Source organism: Bidens hawaiensis, unplaced genomic scaffold (genome assembly GCF_021521415.1).
Source record: "Bidens hawaiensis isolate Kalapana, Puna unplaced genomic scaffold, B.hawaiensis_p1.1 tig00010384_1, whole genome shotgun sequence".
NCBI classification, from domain to species: domain Eukaryota; kingdom Viridiplantae; phylum Streptophyta; class Magnoliopsida; order Asterales; family Asteraceae; genus Bidens; species Bidens hawaiensis.
Window position 1 is genome coordinate 534,300 of NW_027491789.1, and position 19,571 is coordinate 553,870.

The 19,571-nt window shown below is 32.6% G+C and overlaps 2 protein-coding genes and 2 non-coding genes across 4 annotated transcripts; 3 read left to right on the forward strand and 1 right to left on the reverse strand.

The window, feature by feature from the left end:
* Positions 1-6,721: 6,721 nt before the first annotated feature.
* On the forward strand, positions 6,722-6,798 carry LOC143535080 (small nucleolar RNA R12). The gene has a single exon (XR_013135656.1). It is a non-coding gene; the product is annotated as a small nucleolar RNA R12 (small nucleolar RNA).
* Positions 6,799-6,977: 179 nt separating this feature from the next.
* On the forward strand, positions 6,978-7,063 carry LOC143535079 (small nucleolar RNA SNORD24). Its single transcript, XR_013135655.1, has one exon. It is a non-coding gene; the product is annotated as a small nucleolar RNA SNORD24 (small nucleolar RNA).
* Positions 7,064-11,007: 3,944 nt separating this feature from the next.
* On the forward strand, positions 11,008-14,452 carry LOC143535049 (YTH domain-containing protein ECT4-like). Its single transcript, XM_077029387.1, has 8 exons — positions 11,008-11,179; positions 12,047-12,123; positions 12,221-12,317; positions 12,393-12,439; positions 12,521-13,336; positions 13,433-13,645; positions 13,723-13,869; positions 14,001-14,452. Exons 1-8 carry the CDS (start codon positions 11,152-11,154, stop codon positions 14,190-14,192), a joined length of 1,617 nt encoding a protein of 538 aa, XP_076885502.1. The 5' UTR covers positions 11,008-11,151; the 3' UTR covers positions 14,193-14,452.
* Positions 14,453-14,797: 345 nt separating this feature from the next.
* Positions 14,798-19,562, reverse strand: LOC143535071 (YTH domain-containing protein ECT2-like). Its single transcript, XM_077029404.1, has 8 exons — positions 19,349-19,562; positions 17,950-18,020; positions 17,719-17,860; positions 16,458-16,939; positions 15,790-16,389; positions 15,502-15,714; positions 15,256-15,402; positions 14,798-14,972 (listed from the first exon to the last, which is right to left on the reverse strand). Exons 1-8 carry the CDS (start codon positions 19,368-19,370, stop codon positions 14,871-14,873), a joined length of 1,779 nt encoding a protein of 592 aa, XP_076885519.1. The 5' UTR covers positions 19,371-19,562; the 3' UTR covers positions 14,798-14,870.
* Between the last annotated feature and the right edge of the window lie 9 nt (positions 19,563-19,571).

Sequence of the window (19,571 nt, forward strand, 5' to 3'; positions counted from 1 at the left end):
GGAAACTGTTTAACAATTAATGCACTATAAAAATTCGAAATATTATTTGAATTTGAATTCTAAAAAAAGATATAGTACAATTGGTTATGAAAATTTTTTGTTTCCATTGTTAATATTATTATGTTTATTAGTTTCCAATCTCCACAAGCTTCCTATCTTATACGTTTGAACAATTCGTAATTAGACATAAATGTCACAATTAATGATAATGAGTTTGTAACAAAATTAAATGCAAATTTCAAAGACCGTAATAAAATAATATAAATTAATGATCGCCTAAAAAAGTAATAATTTCAAGGTTACATTATGCCATGGTTTTGTAATATTTTTTGTATTTTGGATCTTTGACTATAATAAATTTCGTTTAACAATTTTGATAAACAGATTTATAACTTAAATAACAATTTATTATATTTTAATTTAATCAAATCATATAATAAAGTTGAAAGTCATTATTTATAATTATTATTTTTTACGTGTATTCAAATTAATAATTTGAATTTCAAATAAATAAGTTAAGTATAATTTATTTATTTATTTTTGGAATTGACTATAATGTGGGTCGGTGTTTTCTAAAATTTTTAAAGTTAATAACTTTCTTTAATATTGTTGACCTACTATTAGTTTTGATAGTTCCAGAAATTTTGATAAACAGATTTATAACTTAAATAGCCATTTAATATATTTCCTAATTTTCACACATTTTCCATCTTTTTTGTTTGACCAATGTATAATGAGACATAAATGTCACAATTAATGCTAATGAGTGTCATCATTTGGTTATGGAAACTGTTTAACAATTGATGCACTATAAAAATTCGAAATATTTTTTGAATTTGAATTCTAAAAAAAGATATATTACAATTGGTTATGGAAAATTTTTCTTTCCATTGTCAATATTATTATGTTTATTAGTTTCCAATCTCCACAATCTTCCTATCTTATACGTTTGAATAATTCGTAATTAGACATAAATGTCACAATTAATGATAATGAGTTTGTAACAAAATTGAATGCAAATTTCAAAGACCGTAATAAAATAATATAAATTATGGATCGCCTAAAAAGTAATAATTTCAAGGTTACATTATGCCATGGTTTTTGTAATATTTTTTTATATTTAGGATCTTTGACTATAATAAATTTCGTTTAACAATTTTGATAAACAAATTTATAACTTAAATAACAATTTATTATATTTTAATTTAATCAAATCATATAATAAAGTTGAAAGTCATTATTTATAATTATTATTTTTTACGTGTATTCAAATTAATAATTCGAATTTCAAATAAATAAGTTGAGTATAATTTATTTATTTATTTTTGGAATTGACTATAATGTGGGTCGGTGTTTTCTAAAATTTTTAAAGTTAATAACTTTCTTTAATATTGTTGACCGACTATTAGTTTTGATAGTTCCAGAAATTTTGGTAAACAGATTTATAACTTAAATAGCCATTTAATATATTCTAATTTAATTCATTTTCCTAATATATACTCAACATAAAATGTCAATGTCTTAAATACGTGTCTATTACATTTTCTGTTTTTACGGGATATTCATGTGCGTTCGTTAGTAATGTCTTTAATAATATTCTCATTTAAATATAACAATTAATTTCCATGTTTTTAATATATTTTTTTTATTAAAATACGTGTATGTATGGTATATATATTTTTGTATCATATTTTTTCACCTTTAAATATTTTTAAAGTCAACATAAATTTTTTTACTCTTTCAAAATTTATTTGAAAATTCATTTATTGTAAAACGTATTTATGTTTTGCAAGTTTAACAAGATATTAATGTCATTGATTTAAAAGTTTGTAGCAAGATTGGTAAAAAACTAAAAAAATATTCATAATTTTTTGAAGTTGACTAATTCCATTTTTTTTATTTTTTGTAACTATTTTGAAATATTTCAAAACGGGTTGTTTTAAAAGAGTATCAAATTTGTCATCTATACAATTACGGCCAAAAAAGTTTTTATTGATATATCTTTTCGGTTTAATGGTTTAAGTTAGAAAGATGTTTTATGTTGTCATTTTACTTTGTTTGTTGTTGTATGTTATTTTGTTTTAATAAAAACAACAATTTAATAAAAACAATTTTATTAATATTCAAATGTTACTCATTATTAAATATATTTAATTTGGATGCTATGTTTTATTATATTTTCAGGTGGTAAAACAAAATGAGTTTCTTTTGATAGAATGTTTGAAGAAGTTGATGATGGTTTAATATGAAAAAACATGTTTATGTCTTTTGTTGATTTATTTGGTTGTTCGATGTACATTAACTTATTGTAATTTTTAACTTTTAAAATCTAGAACATGTAAATGGTTAACGTTTTGGTCCGAAAGTTTGAAGAAGTCTAGTGTTGCTTGAATTTGTTGTTTAAATTTATTATGTTTATTGACATGTTTTTCCACCCGTGTGTAACATGGGCTATACCCTAGTAAATGAATATAACTAAACAAATATAAACAAACATAAATGAACACAAATAAACATTTAAACAGACATAAATAAACGGACGTTCACGAACATAAATGAACGAACAAAACATGTGTTCATGTTCGCTCACTTAGTTAAACAAACACAAATCTTTTGTTCATGTCTCGTTCGTTTATTAACAAACGAACTTCCCGCTGCCGAATGTTCACGAATAGGTACAATTACGTACTGCTTCTTCTTCCTCAACATGCAACCTTGACAACCCATGATGCCAAACTCTAATTAATCAATAATCACTAAATGGTGGGATATATATATTAAGAAGGTTAAACCCTAATCAGTAATTAGTTACAAGAGTTTCTTTTTAATATGAAGCCCAAAAAAATAAAAAATAAAAACAGGCCATTGGGTAAAATGGGCTGACACGTAATTACTAAAAAGGATAAAATGGACATATTATTATTATTAGTTACATTCGTTCATTGCGGCTTGAAACGTTGAGGGTGCATTAGTTAGGCCGAATGACATGACCAAGAGCTTGTAGTGACCATCAACAGTCTGAAAAGCCATTTTACATATATCTTATGGGCTACTAGAATTTGATGATAGCATGCCCGTAAGTCTATTTTGGAAAAAAAAACTGTCGATTGATATAGTTTGTCTAACAATTCATCGATAGTGGGAATAGAAAAACGGTCGCGTAATTAAGGGTGCTTATAGTGACCAACTTGTTGAGTTGTTCACCCGTCAAGACGCATTCGGTTCCTTTCACTTGATTTTTGGAATTGAAAAGTCCGTCACTATTGGTCCGAGCGAACTTAGCCATTGGATGCCAAGTACAATATTACTTTTAGACTTCTATGTATTAGTTTTATATTACACAATCAAGTTCTAGCCGAGTTTTGACTTATTTAAGGCACTACACTTACACCAACTTGATCTGACTTTAGTGTCACATACCAAATATTTGATGTGACAATCGTCAATTTCAGGTTAACTCCGTTAACTCAACTCCGTCAATTCAAACTTAAGATCACTAAATCTATAACGCACACTTCATTACATTTAAACTAGGGTTTAAATGACGCTTAACACTTACTGCATGTGTAGTCTTTCGGGATTTGCACCGAAACGCAAACGAGTTGACGCAAACGATTGATGAATAAACGAAAAACGTCAAAACAGTAATTATGTGATAATTATGTGTTAGACTTAGTTGTTACGTGATAACATGGTTATAAACATTAACTCAAGATGTAAACTAGTTAGTTAAGTTAGAAAAACAACAATTGAAAGTAGAGGGACTTGAGTGTAACTTGTATGTTTATAAATATATCCTTAACAATCAACCCTAACTCATTATTATTAACCCCACAAGTCCGATCGGCCCCTCCCTCCCTTGCTCCCTTGGCTGCCGTCCACTATACACACACATACAAGCAAGAAATCAAGTGTTTGATTGAAGAACTAGGTGCTAGGAAGGTATAATTGATCATCCTTTACATCCTTGTTACTTGATTTTGATGTTTGTTGGGTTAATTGTAAACCCTAAGCTGCCGATTTCATGAATACATGTAATCAATATGATTGTTGTTGATTGAGTAATGATTTGATAAGTAGAATTGATCTTGTAACATGTTGATTGTTGTGTCTTTGATTTGAGTTCAAACAAAAACCCTAATCTTGTATGTAATGTGTAATTGATGTGCATGGATGGTGTTTATGGAGTCTAGAGGGTTATATGAATGCATGATAGTTCATAGATTGTTATTATGTTGAGTTTGGATGCAAACAGTTTCTGGACAGAATGTATATTTGATGTTTAAGTGACTGTAACGAAGTGTAAACATGAAAATTGGTTGAGATTATTGGTACTACAGTAAACTAGGTTGAGTCTAGTTTCTATAAAGTATAAATTTGTAATTTTTGGACAAGTAGAAGTTAACTTTTATGATTTTACAAAAACGTTGTGCAAAGCTGAGCTGTTAGACCTGCTGTTAGGTTGTTTTGTAAATGTTATATCTCATGAACTACGAGACCAATTGGGTTGGTTCCACTTCTGGAAGTTGACTTATTGAGTTAGGAACCTAACCCAAGTGGTCTTGCATTTATTGGATTTTTCGTTTAACGGGAATTGCAAATAACATTCTGTTGCGCATGAATTTGACTGTTATGAGTTTGCTGTAATGATTTGATGATTGTGAGAAAATTATGTGGAATAAAAATATAATTAAATATGTTCTGGAAACCTAAGACATATATGCTTCTGTGATGATTTTTGGTAAATTAATTGAAATGCTATGATCGGTGAAATAGTACAATCTTTCTAGTAGGATTTCTGTCTCGGTGAAACTAGCTGCTGAGTTGTGTAAAAATGCATGAAACATGATACTTGCTATATAATTGTTATGTTTTGACCAAAATACCCTTGCGGGGAATAAATGCTAATTGATTGCCATGATTTGACCAAATTTCCCTCATGGGGAATAATGGCTAGTTAATTGTTATTTGTTGACCAAAATGCCCTTACGGGGAATAATTGATAGTGAGGTACTTTATGAATATATGACACGTATATGATTGCTTACACATGTAATGTGTCACAAATACGCTGGTTAAAGTCACACACAATTTACAAACGAAACACAAAACATGTTATGTGCTTAGGTATTATGTGCCGGGTCTAGAGACTCGATAATATTCCGACACTTAGAAAAATCTCTTTGTTGTTTTAGAACGCTAGAGAGAGTTTTTCTGTGACGCGCATCTTGGTGATTTAATTTGGGAAATTCTTCGCAAACAGTGAGTTTCACTTTCCCCTCTTTAAACTGTTTTCAAACGCTTTTCACTTGGGGGAGATAACATACTCCACAACGCATTTAAGATTTTGTTATAAATTATATATCACTTGTAAAGGCTAAGTGGCAAACGAAACATTTGAAGTCCTACACATCGAACCGGTTAATGTTTAGAATAGCGAGTCATTGTTGAGTAGTACTACTGGGTTTGACAAACCCCACCCAACGCTAAACTCGACTGGAGGTCGAGCGGGTGTAATTTTGGCTAACACGTACCATGGTCTGGATGACCTGGTGACAAGGCACTTAATAAACGAGTCAGCTTCGGTGTCGAACACTTAGTAATACTTGTTGTATAGACTAGCTACCTATCGATATATAATTGACATAACACTATCTGTAACGCAAAACGCTGTAACGCAAAACGCTGTAACGCTGTAACGCAAAACGCTGAACGCAAACGCTAAACGATTTATTTTTATATAACTTGTGAACTCACCAACCTTGTGTTGACACTTTTAGTATGTTATTCTCAGGTAGCCGAGGCGGGCGCGCGGTTTAGGAACATGCATTGCTTGATAAACTTTTAACTATGCAAATTTACTTTTAACTGTTATCATTGGTTTTAAATCGTCCTGCGTGACGTAACATTGTTTCTATGGTTTTACGCTTCCGCACTTATTTTCATTTAAACGTTTTTATGGTTTGATTATAACTGATGATTCCGATCCTGTTAGTTCACACCCTCTGACGGTAAAACTCCGTTAGTGGATTTTGAGGGTGTGACATTTGAAGATCGAGATGCTTGATTTGTGTTGAAACGCTTGGGTTTGTTGGCTCGTCCCGAACTTCATCGGGCACAGACTCAGGGGAAAGGAGGCCTATATGCCTAGTCGTGCTTGCACGGGGAACGTATCGATGGTAGCAAGCTGTTGCCGCTCGCCTAATGAATCCAAGGCATGACGAAACCAACAGACCCTGATCATAAGTGGATTGATTGGTTGGCCTTCGAATGCCACACGGAGTTTGAGAACATAACTTAGTCGCATTAGGCTCGTTTAGATGTTTTCTCAAAATATATAAAAATAACCAAAAACATATATAAATTAATTAATGAATGGTAAACGAGCCGAGTTTGAGATTTGAATAAGATCGAGTTTTGCTGAGCACGGGCTCAACTTGGCTCGTTTACACCCGTATATATGAATCTTGTATCTTTGATGTGGTGGGCCTTGATGTACCAAATGTTTAACTATGGCCCATAAAACAAAATCCGGTCCGTTAACAATTAGGGTTTCCATAGCCATGTCATACTCATAAACCATAACTACTATATATATATGTCGCCTAACAATTACAATATGCTTATACTTATCTCATTCTAAGTTCCAACGTTTTATTCTTCTTTTTTCTTAGTTTAATATATACTTGTATTTTTTTTAATTATATTATTTATGATGATAATGAGGATGATGAAAAAATCAGACGGATTCCCAATGATTTTACAAAATGATCATACAACCAGCTACTTCTGACTCATTATTATTATTATTGTTGTTGTTATTATTATTATTATTATTATTATTATTATTATCTAGTTTCTTACATTTGTTCAATTTTATTTTATGTTTTGGTGTAATTTTGGTTAACTGGTATTTGTTATGAAAATAAATTTGTTTTTTTAGTGTTGTTAATTGGTCATTGATTTAAATTAAGTGATACCAGTGATGTAAGAATGATATTTGCTACTCTTGATGAGTTTAGGCTCACTTGATGAATTATATTCCACCAAGATCTCTGAGGTATCATTAAATTTGAATTTATATTATGATTTCAACATCCATTTTTCAATTTTTACAAAACTTTTATGTATTTAACTAAAATTGTTTTTTTATAAACAAAGGGTTTATTTTTTATGTATTTGCAAACATGAGTTTCAAACCTTTTATCCATTGGACGTAAATGCTTATTTAGACCTCTGGAATATGTTGAACCATTCATTTAAACACAACGTACCTTTTTGTCATTTACAGACGGTAACAAACCTCGACACCATATCCCGACATGCGATAACAATGATATTTAACAGACTTCGGACAACAACCCTTTAGAGTGACTCATAAAGCACCATTTCTTTAACCACAATGAGTATAACTCAACCGGTTGTGGATTTTAAACTATACGATCGGCTTGTATTTTGTCATTTCACCTGATTTTGTTGTTAAGAAGTACAAACCAATAAAATGAAAAAAAAAAAAAGAATAACGCTTATGATCTAGAGACCATAGTGCTATCAAAAAACAAGAAACATTATAGAAGTCTCATTTTTTTTTCTTTTGAAATTCTATCAGTTAGGGATGAAATTTGTATCATACCAAACACAACCAGTCTCAACATTCCCTTTTTATGTCTTTGTCATGATCGATTGCTTACCCACTTCAAACAAATTAAAATTTGGATCCCACTTATTATTTTTAATTAGGTTAAGTGAGAATTGGGTTTGGTATTGAGCTTAAAATTGGGTATTGAATTCAAATTTTAGTAAATAAATTATTTATATTTTATATTTTCTAAAAGTTTTATTTTAGTTTTTTTTATCAAGGCCGGTCTCGAACTTTCATGGGGTCATCTTGAAATTCCACAAAGATCGGTAACAAATTTTTATTCAAATCAGTCGGGATTCTAACAAGGTTAAAGTTTGTGGAAACAAGTTTAAGATCCAAGTTTTCAACCAATCTTATGGGGGGTAAGGTATATGGCACATGATTTTTGTTATGAAAAACTTATATAGATATAGTATATATCATGATTATAGTCTACTTTGGACTTTATTGAAAGGAAGATCAGTGTGAAGATTCTTACTTGTTGAAAACGGTATTTTCTGTATTGTTCTAAGTTGTGAAATTGTCTTAAGGTATAAATGTTAATGATGTGTTTATAATAGTTATTGGATTCTAATGTCTTAGTTATGTTGTTGAAACTGGACAGATATGTTTTCATGTCCGCGATTGATATGTGACTTTTGTCACCTTTGTTAACAATTCTCTAAGTTTTCGGTTTATCTATAAATCAACATTCGCCAAGATGAACCGAACGTTAACATTTACCACCGGACATAAAAATCAACATCACCTAAGCTAGATATGATTTAAAAAATAAAACATTGGCATTGCTTCACCATATGGACGGAATGGCAGTTTACTCATTTTCTAGCTAGTCATCCTTTGGTGTATAAGAAGATCGTGGTATGTAATCCTTTACCAATTCTTATTGTTGCGATTTGTGGTTGATTTAGGTTAGTAATTATAACATACATTTATGTGAAGCCATTTTAAATTTATCAACACACAATTGTAGAAGTTCTAGCCTTCTTGCATGATAAAAAATGGGAAATCAAAGGGGTTTTAAGGTGAAATGTATATATCTTATTTTACTAATGATAAAATTTGACTAATGACATCTCTTTTGATGTAAAATTTGACTAATTCGATTAATCAAGCAAAAATCATGTTGTTGAGTTTTTATTGTCTAAAACTTGAACTAATAAGTTAAATGGTTTTATGTTAATTTGTTATTAAATGGTGTGTTATAATTTAAATATTGTGTGTAATTGCTTACAAGGAGGATAATTGCCATGATCTCGAATAAATAAATCATGGTAAAACATACTAAACAACTCAAGCCGTTGACGGGGTATTTCATGACAAGCTTCGAGTCCAAGTTGTAACACCGCCGCCACCTATGTAGTATGTATTCATGCATGGCTTCGAACCCATCTAGTAAACCTTTGCCACATAAACCCAAACCATTTTCCTTCTAACTTCTAATAATCAATTTAAAAACAAAAAGTTCTAAGATACTTGTGAGTAGGTTCCGACTATGATTTTACGGTTTGTAAGTACTTGAGGATAGAAATGAAGTAACAGTGCAGGATTTGCCGGTTCAATGGTGCATGAATAATACACATGAGTGCCTCTTCCACTATAATGATTATTGGACGGGATTACCAAATGAATGAGCTTGACAATATACATGTTTGGACAATAATGACAGGTTGAATTGCACGAAGTGTATTGTATGAATAGATGTTTGTGAAATACTCGATTGTTGACTAACAAACTTGTAAAGGACGTCTTATAGACGGTCAAAGTTCATACGTAGCTGTATTGCCTACATTGAAGAATTACATATGAAAAGGAGCAACTTGGCATATAATACGCCCACCGATGTATTATATGCCGAGTATGATTATTTTTCAATTTGCTTCAATGTTTGTGGTGTAACGTGCTAGTTTGATAGCGTCCATTCCATTAAATACTTGCTAACCAGTACGTTGTGTATGTATTTTAGGCATGAAAGAAGAATTGGGGGTCGATCGTGATCAAGGATCAAATAAGTAAAGATAGAACACACTTTTTATTGGACTTTATATATGTAATTGGACTTTTAACCAGTAATGGAATAATCGATATACTTTGTTTTTGTAACTAAAGATGTTATAAGGTGTGTTTGTAAATTGTTTTGTTAATCTCCTAACATGATAAGGCTGGCATATAAATTACGCGTGTTATTTTTTTAGTGCTAGACAGTTGGCCGTTGCATTTATAGAAAAGTCATAAATTTCTATGTTTCATTTAGACCCCCTAGAAAATGTTGAGCCATTCATTTAAACACAACATACCTTTTTGCCATTGTCATGACAAACCTCGTTACGATATACAAAGATGAGATAGAGATTGATGTTTTCAAAAGAGACTGCTTAATCCTTCATTTAAGTGACTTATTTAAAGCTCTAAACCATAAATTAAAATTAGTATAACTCAACCAAATTCTAATTGTGGATTCTAAGGGATCTAAGAGACTTGTATTTTAACGTTCCACTTGATTTTGATGTTAAAAAGTACAAACTATAGAATAAAATAACGTTTATGATCTAGAACATGCTACTATCAGAAAAACGAGAAACATTATAGAAGTCTCACATTATTTTTTTATAAAATGCTATTAGTTAGGAATGAAAAAGTTTGTACCGAGTACTGGTACCGTACCAAACACATCCGGTACCAACATTCCCTTTTCATGTATTTGGCATTATCAATAATACCAAACCAACAAAACCAGTACAATATTCAATTTACACTTTCATTCATTTTCAATATCAATACTTTCGATATTGACCCTAAAATCGAACCAAAACTGAACCAGTTTGAAACCGATTATGTAGAAACTGGTTAACCAAAACGAAACCGACCAAAACCCGAACCAAAACCGATTGTAACCTGGTCAAGAAACCGGTTTTAACCTGGACCGAAGCCGATCATAAACCGGTTTTGACTTTTGTTAACCAAACCGAACCGGTTTTGGGTTTTAACCTGGCTTGAAACCGACTATTTATAAACTTGTTTCAAACAGGTTAGCCGAACCGAAACAAAACTAGCCAAAAACCGATCATAACCCGAACCAAAACTGATAGAAACTCAAACCAAACCGATCATAAATCGGTTTAGACTTTTAGTGACCAAACCAAACTGACTTCAACCCCAAACAAGTTATGAATTTTAACCCGGTTTATGCACCTCTAACCACAACATATATACTACTATACTAGTATAAAAAAATTAGTAACCAACATTGAAAACATATAACTAACTATAAGACAAACTAAAAATATAAAAAACTCAATGAAACCAAAACCCAAGGGGGTAAAAATGTAAATACAAGTTAAAGGGGTCTATTTGAACCGATTGAATTCATTCACACAAAACCCTCTTTCTTCAAAAACCCTAAAATTCTATACTTTTGTGGCGGCGGAAACCCTAGTAATAATCTTCCGTCAAACCCTAACATTTTTAGGGGTTTTCTATCCCATTTTTGAAGATCTCTCTCTTCCGGCATGGCCGCCGTTGTTCCTACCGTCGATGGTATGTTCCGATTACTCTGTTTTTTTGATTAATTCGGCACTGGTTTCTGTCAATTTTGACTCTTTTTTCTTAATTCGAGCTGGGTTTTGTGTAATTTGAACTGGGTTTGGTTTATTTCAAGTGGGTTTCTTGTATATGTACGTGATTGTTAGTTTGTTGTGTCAATTTTAGCTTTTTTTAGCTAATTTGATCTGGGTTTTGTTTAATTTGAAATGGGTTCTGTTTAATTTGAACTGGGTTTGGTTTATTTCATCTGGGTTTTTTGTATATTTATATGATTGTTAGTGTTTTTCGTCAATTTAAACTTTTTTTTGGCTAATTTGAACTGGGTTTTGTTTAATTCAAATGGGTTTTTTTGTTTAAATTTTACATTTCATGAGTGGATCTTGGTTCAGATCTTTTGGGTGTTAGGGTTTAATTTTCTTGATCCAGTTATATGATTCTGTTAATTTTATGATATAGATGAAAAGCTTAGGGTTTTTAAGTGTATAATAAGGTTTAATTTTCAATTTCCAGTTGTTATATGATTTAGTTGTTATTTGTTAATTTGCTGTAAAAGTTTAAGGGTTTAAAGTATTTTTTATGATTTGGCTGTTTTATGATTTTGTTGACTTTATGATACAGATGCTGCTAATATGATGAAAGCTTAGGGCTTTTAAGTATAATTTGGATTTATTTAGGATACTTTAGGTGTTAATTTTCTTGATTTGGTTGTCATATGATACCGTTAACTTTATGATAAAGATGATGCTAATTTGCTGGAAAGTTTAGAGTTTAAGTTGAAATCGGTGTTTTTTAATTCACTTTACGGTTTAATTTTTTATGACCCGGCTGTTATGTGATTTTGTTAACTTTTTGGTCATACAGATGCTGCTAGTTTGTTGAAGAACTTGGCGTTGGATTCTAAAACTAAGGCTTTGGAGATTACCGATCCTGTTAAGAAGGTTAGTTTTTATTTTTTTTTGGCTTTTTTATTATATTTTTTAAAAGATTACATAAGTTTAGTTATATTAATTGATGACTATTTGTTTACTATTTCAGCTCTCGGTTGATACCGCGAACACCAAGATTCAACCTAACAATGGGAATGTAACTCCTTTCAATCCAGCATTGGCTTATTATCCCTATTATTACGGAGGTATGCGATACTTTCATGTTTAAATAGTTTTTTATATTTAGTTGGTCTAGTTTGTTAATTTTATGTCTTTGGTAGGTTATGATGGGACTACGAACAGTTGGGATGAAGTTGATTTGGCTCATGTAAGTACACGTTTTTACGCTAAATCTTTAAATTTTTAATTTTATTGTTTTACTGATTGTTGTTCTGTTTTATTATTGCAGGGTCTTTACGGTTACGCACCGTACGGGGCGTACGATGGTCAACTATACGGTTCCCAACCTTACCAATACCCGAACACATATTACCAACCGCCTACTTCAACCGGTAGTGCATATCCCGCTAAAGGTGACACCACCACACCCGCAACTACCGATGCAACCAAAGCAGGTTTAGGAAACGGTATCGGTCTCAAGGGGACCACTGGCTCCACACTCGCAAAGCCGACACCTTATCAAAACTCGGCTTTTAAGGCTAATGGCTTATACGGAACGGGTGCACAGAATAGTATGTACCCGTCGAGTGGTTACATGAACGGGATGTATTCGGACAAGTTATACAGTCAGTACGGTTATGGAACTGCGGGTTACGGAACTACCGGTTATGGTTATCAGAATAACGGACGTGGGTGGTTAACCGTTGATAACAAGTTCAAGCCTCGAATGCGATCCAACGGTTTCTTCGGGTACAGTCACGACAACAGCAATGGACTTAACGAGCTAAACCGGGGTCCGCGGGCTAAGCCCGTGAAGACTCAAAATCCGTTGACGCCAGTCGCTGATGGGGGTGAGGACGAGTCGAAGGATGTGAAAGAGGTTTTTGTGGGACCGGATAGGGAGGATTACAACAATGCTGAGTTTCCTGAAACGTATGCGGATGCCAAGTTTTTTATTATCAAGTCGTATAGTGAAGATGATGTTCATAAGAGCATTAAGTATAATGTTTGGGCCAGTACACAAAATGGTAACAAGAAACTTGATGCTGCGTATCGTGAGGCTCAGGAGAAGCTCGACGGATGCCCGATATTTCTTTTTTTCTCGGTATGCTTTCAGTTACGAGTGTTTTATCTCGTTTACACTCTTAGTTCTTTAAATGTTATGATTTTTATTTTTCAATTATATTTAATTTTTTTATAGGTTAATACGAGTGGACAATTTGTCGGTGTGGCGGAGATGGTGGGCTCGGTTGATTTTAACAAAAGTTTGGAGTATTGGCAGCAAGATAAGTGGATCGGTTGCTTTCCTGTGAAGTGGCATATCGTTAAGGATTTACCGAACGGGATGTTGAAGCACATTATTCTCGAGTACAATGAAAACAAACCGGTTACCAATAGTAGGGATACACAAGAGGTATGCTATTTTATTTTATAAATTTATGAACATACGGTTTTTGGTTTTAAGCTGATTAATCTTTGTTATATGTTTAGGTGAAGCTGGTGCAGGGATTGCAGATGATCAAGATCTTTAAGGAACATTCGAGCAAGCAGTGCATTTTAGATGACTTCGAGTTTTACGAGGACCGACAGAAGAAAATTCAGCAGAAAAAGGCGAAGCAACAGCAGTTCCAGAAACAGGTTAGTTACTGGTTTTTAAATGTTTGTTCGTTTATTGAGGGTTGTGCAAGAAATCAAAAAAAACGACGATTTGGTTTTGCATGTAATAAACACTGAACCAAATATTTAACATTGTTTTAAATGTTTTTTAGTCTTGGGAAGGAAAAGTTGTTACTGATAAGAAGATTAAAGAAGATATTGAAGAAGGCGAGATCTTGGAGTCAGACGATGAGGCCTCGAAGTTGGTCAAAGAGGTCAAACTTGTGGATACTGTGAAAGACGTTGCGGTGAAAGTTGAAGAGGAAAAGGTTGTAGTAAACGGCGAAGTTGCCAACGCCTGCTAAATTTTTAGCAGTTTCGGGCGGTCTGTGGCTTGTTGACTGGAATTCACAAATGAGTCAATGGTGTTGCAGATGGGAAAATAGGAAAAATGTAAACTTGAATAGAGTTCGTGTGTGTTTTGTTTCGGGTCGGTTGGGGGCTTTTTTATAGTGGTTTTAGCAGCTACAAACGGTTTTATTTTCAGAACTCAAGATTTTCAGTAAGGTGTTTTAAACCTCCATTTTTGTTTCTTTAACGGTCTTACTGTGTTTTAAGCTTCGGTTATTAGCTCGGTTTCAGTGTTGTCTGTTATCGTTGCGTGTTGCGCCATAATGGTGCAAGTAAAAATTGATACAACATCCAGTTAATAAAAAAAGTAATTGCATGACTTAAAAATATAAAAATAAATTACATCTGTTTTTTGTTTATTTTTATAAAAGCAGAAACTAACATTAAACATTCATGATATAAAAGCCACAGAGAGTGATTTAATAGAAACATAACAAAAAAGATTAACAAAAAAAGCTAAAACAAAAACCTTGTTAGAAACTGAAAAAGCTATAAAAAAAGATGATACACCAAGATAATCAAATCTGGATCTTTCTTTTTTATATAAAAACGATGGATCTGATTTGGGCAGCAATTCGTAAATGGATTTTATCAAAGCGATCAGCCGAACCATCGTCCTGCAGATCTTGAATTTAGCAACTATCTTTGGGGTTGACATCTCCATTTATTATTTGAATAGAAGTAGCTTCCTTGAAAGTTTCTTGAGAAACTTCATATAATTTTGGTGCTAATATCTGAAAACAAAATAAAAATCAAAACTTCATTATATTTAGTTCTATTTAGTTCTAAGTTCTACAGCCAAAAAACGTTTTTTTCCAGCAACCTGCAACTAACGGAGTTAGTCCTCCGTTAGTCGTGGACCGTTATAAACAATGCACCTTTAGTTTGGACCGCCACCAGCCAAGAATGAAGTTGGAACAGTTATTTGCCAATATGATGTAGTTGGGATCATCTAAAACCTATATTCCAAAGATAAATAAAATGCAATGACTAGACATTTAAAGTTTTAAACCAAACCTGTTTCTGAAACTGTTGTTGTTTCACCTTCTTTTCTTGAATCCTTTGTTGTCGGTCTTCATAGAAATCGAAATCGTCTAATATGCATTGCTTGCTAGTCTCCTCTTTGAAGATCTTCAACACTTGCAACCCTTGTTCTAACTTCACCTAAACAAATATACAAAATATTAAAAATCAAATTAAAAATAATTTAAATATAAAACAAAATCTAAATGTATAACAAAAAATAGTAAAATAGTAAAATACCTCTTGGGTGTCTCGGCTATTAGTAACCGGCTTATTCTCGTTGTTTTCTAGAGTAATATGCTTCAACAAACTGTTAGGCAAATCCTTAACAATATGCCACTTAACGGGAAAACAACCGATCCATTTATCTTGTTGCCAGTATTCCAAGCTTTTGTTGAAATCAACCGGGCCCACCATCTCAGCAACGCCAACGAACTGTCCACTTGTATTGACCTATAAACATAAAAGGTAATACAATTAGACAGTAGATAAACAAAGTCAAAGTCAAACTGTGAAAAATATGCTTACCGAAAAGAAAAGAAAAACCGGGCATGATCCCGACTTCTGTTGGGCCTCTTGATAAGCGGAATCAAGTTTCTTGTTTCCGTTTTGCGTACTGGCCCAAACGTTATACTTTATGCTTTTATGAACATCATCCTCACTGTATGATTTTATTACAAAAAACTTTGCGTCTTCGTAACTGTCGGGAAATTCGGGCTGGTTGTATTGCTCACGGTTCGGGGTTAAATCCAACTTCTCAATAACCTCGGGCTTCTTTTCAACACCTTCGGGAGGTACAACAGTCACATTTTGATCCTTGACCGCTAAGGTTATCGGGGTCAAAACCTTTTGGTTGACCGATCGGGTTCTTGGTCCACGGTTTAGCTCGTTTAAACCATCACCGTTTTCGTTATTGTAAAAGAAAAAACCGTTGACACGTCCTAGAGGTTTGTACTTGTTATCTGTACTTGATAACCAACCACGCCCGTTTATTTGGGAATCATACACGTTCGCTCCGTACCCGTAACCAGAGCGATAATTATTTCTGTATTGGTTGTATAACTTGTTTGGATACATTTGGTTCATATATCCACTTGTCGTGCTTACGCCCGACATCGGTCTTGCACTCTACAAGTTCAAAAAATATTAATATTATTTAAAACTTGATTTCAACTTCAAGATTTAGATTTGCATACCATGATATGAGAATTTGGATAATAGCTTTGATTTCTTGATGCAAAGCCGTTCCCGTTGGCACCAGGGGTAATATTGGAATTGTTTCTCGCTTGTCCATTAGATAACAACGGGGCGTCAAGCCACGGGACTCCATCTGCACCTCTTCTGTATGAACCATTTGCATTAAAGATCGAATTTTGATACGGATTCGGTCTAACCGAGCCGGACCCGTTAATTCCCTTGACAGCATTAGTCGAGTCAACAGCTGCAGATGGCGTGTTTTGACCTTTGGGCGGGACTGCAGCCGATGAGTAGGGTCCACTTGTTGGATTCATCGGTTGGAAGTAAGGGTTCGGGTATTGAAACTGTTGACCTCCGTAAAGTTGACCATCTTGACCGACTGTCGGCATTGGTGAGCCTGCAGGCGAATAAGGACCGTATGGTGCATAACCATAACTGTATCTTGAATAGTCATCCCACTCGTTGGCAGTCCCGTTGTAACCTATAGATAACATATGCATAATAATTAACCAAAAACAAGATTCAAGCAGTGGCGAAACCAGAAATTTTTTCCTATGGGTTCGGGATTTTTTGGTGCTTGATTATTTCCGGTGTCAAAGTTTTCGGGCCCGGATGGGTCGGTCATTCAGCCAAATAAAAAAACGCAATATCACTACCACAACAAAAGTACATCGTAAAACATTCAATAAAATACAAAGTCATATTAAATAAAAAGATATTACATATTACAATTGTCCCTACGCGACTTTTAAAAATGAACTCATTTTCAACATAACAAATGCATATATGGGTTATTGTTGGCCTATTTATAGTGTTGGCCCGTTAATAATATTGGGCTTTTTCTTATAATCTATATATGGTTATTGTAGGCAAATTTATAGTGTTTGTTAGTAATTTTTTTGTTTTTTTTAACTATTTATATTTTGTAAAAAATATTCGTTACTAAAAAATATTTTAACTAAATTTTTTCTTATTGGGTCGAATATCTTTTTTTAAATGATATTGGGCTTTTTCTTATAATCTATATATGGGTTATTGTTGGCCCATTTATAGTGTTTGTTAGTAATTTTTTTTTGTTTTTTAACTTTTTATATTTTGTAAAAAATATTCATTACTAAAAAAAATTATCTAAAATTTTCATAATCAATGGGTTCGAATATATATATTTTTAAACGATACTAGATTCGCTCATCGAAAAAAAATGGGTTCGCTCATCAAATTACACAAAACAAATACAAATATGAATCGTCTTAGTATTACCTCCGTAATAATAAGGTGAAGATGCATAACTGTTGGGAAAATAAGTCACGCTCGGGTCCATGAGATCCGGTATCAAGGGAGTTACAGACCTACTTAAAGGCTGGTTTAGACCACTCCCAGTGATGGTGGTATCACCTGAAGGCTACATGATAATAACACATATATAGAGTTACACTATGCAGTAAAAATATTAGCTTTAATAATGCAACATTAATGAAAACTATGTCTTACCTTCTTAGCGGGCATTTCCAACGTCTTCGATTGAGGATCCAACGATAGATTCTTGAGCAAATCGACAGTTTCTGTAGCGAACGAAATAAAGGCATTCCATTCTTTCGTAATAAATAAATAACTTGGGTGCCACATGGCGTCTTCCTAGGGTATCCACCTAGGATTTTTCCACTTGTCACCGCATTAAATTCTAACCAATGAATAGCATCAAGTATTGAGTAGACACCGACATAATCGATAAAAATATTTTAATAAGAATTTTATAAATTTATTTTACTTAAAAAGGTTCTATTCAAGTCACAAAATAGCACCAAGTTAAATTACGTTCGTTAACATATTAAAAATAAATAAAGAATAGCGATTACAATTGTTTTCTAAAGTGAGTGAATTTTTTTTTTAAATTAACTGAACAGAACTTATAACGGTCACGTCAAAGTTTATTTCTTTAAAAGACATATCTTGACGACCGTATATGTTAACAGATTACATCTAAATTTTCTTCAACCCGTGATACTAACCTAGTAACATAACTAAAATCATCAAACTTTAAAACCTTAAATTTCTAAAACAGGTAACAATTATTCAAATCAACATCCAACAGAGCATATAACAAGAACAGCTAACATATATCTAATACCAAGCTAAAAGTAAGTGACTTTTAACAGATTCTAAATTTCAAATCAAAACCCCAAATTATAAAAAATTATAAATCATCATTCAGAAAAAGAGCTATATAATCACCACATAAATAAAATAGAGCAACCGAGCTCGTACGCATTAAATTTACATTGGACAACTGAGCTCGAGCCAAGCTTTGGCTTATTTAATGTACTGCACACGGGCTCGAGCAGAGCTTAGACTCATTAACAATGATCTCAAAACATATAAAAATAATTAAAATTTATTAACAACTAATAACCAACTTACAAAAATATATTAAAAATAGTAAAAAATGTATATAAATTAATTAATAACTAATAAACAATTTCTCAAAATAAATAAAAATAACTAAAAAACTATATGAATTAATTAGCCCAAGCTTAAAATATCAACTTTTAAGCAACTCGCAGGCCGAGCTCAAGCTTCAGAAGAATAGCTCGAAATGATACACAAATCAAATAATTTAGCTAAAAGTAACTAAATTTCATAATCATCGACGCCGAATAACGATAACTTTGTTTTCAGTAGGATCGGTTTTGCCATTCAAAAGGGGGTGGCGGCGCAGCTTGTTGCCCGCTTACCTGCCTCTTTATTGTAATTGGAACTATTTTTAATATAATTTAACTATATTAAAAGAGACCTCAGTCAAAAAAAAAATTAAAAAAAATCAACATATTCAAATTTAACCATTAAAACCCTAATTCAAATCAAATCAAGATTAAACATATAATAAGGATACTATCTGCAGCAATCTGAGCCATTATTAAAGGTTAAAGATTAAAGATCTTGAATACCCAGAAGCTAAAACCCTATAAAGTTTGAATCTTTGACACTAAAACCCCAAGAAAATGATGGAACAAACAGGGTTTCAGTTTCAGGTTCAGTCTCAGCCGCCAAGGGTTTCAAGAAAGAGGATTAGATGTGTTTGGATGTGTGTGATTCAAATAGCTACACGCACGTGC

Excerpts from the sequence above, each read along its gene's own strand:
- LOC143535049 (XM_077029387.1), top strand. The coding sequence starts at position 11,152 with ATGGCCGCCGTTGTTCCTACCGTCGATG. Across the intron at positions 12,124-12,220 it reads TTACCGATCCTGTTAAGAAG|CTCTCGGTTGATACCGCGAA; the intron begins GTTAGTTTTTAT and ends TTACTATTTCAG. Across the intron at positions 12,440-12,520 it reads ATGAAGTTGATTTGGCTCAT|GGTCTTTACGGTTACGCACC; the intron begins GTAAGTACACGT and ends TTATTATTGCAG.
- LOC143535071 (XM_077029404.1), bottom strand. The coding sequence starts at position 19,370 with ATGGCTCAGATTGCTGCAGATA. Across the intron at positions 15,403-15,501 it reads ATAGCCGAGACACCCAAGAG|GTGAAGTTAGAACAAGGGTT; the intron begins GTATTTTACTAT and ends ATATTTGTTTAG. Across the intron at positions 14,973-15,255 it reads AACAACAGTTTCAGAAACAG|ATATTAGCACCAAAATTATA; the intron begins GTTTGGTTTAAA and ends TTTTGTTTTCAG.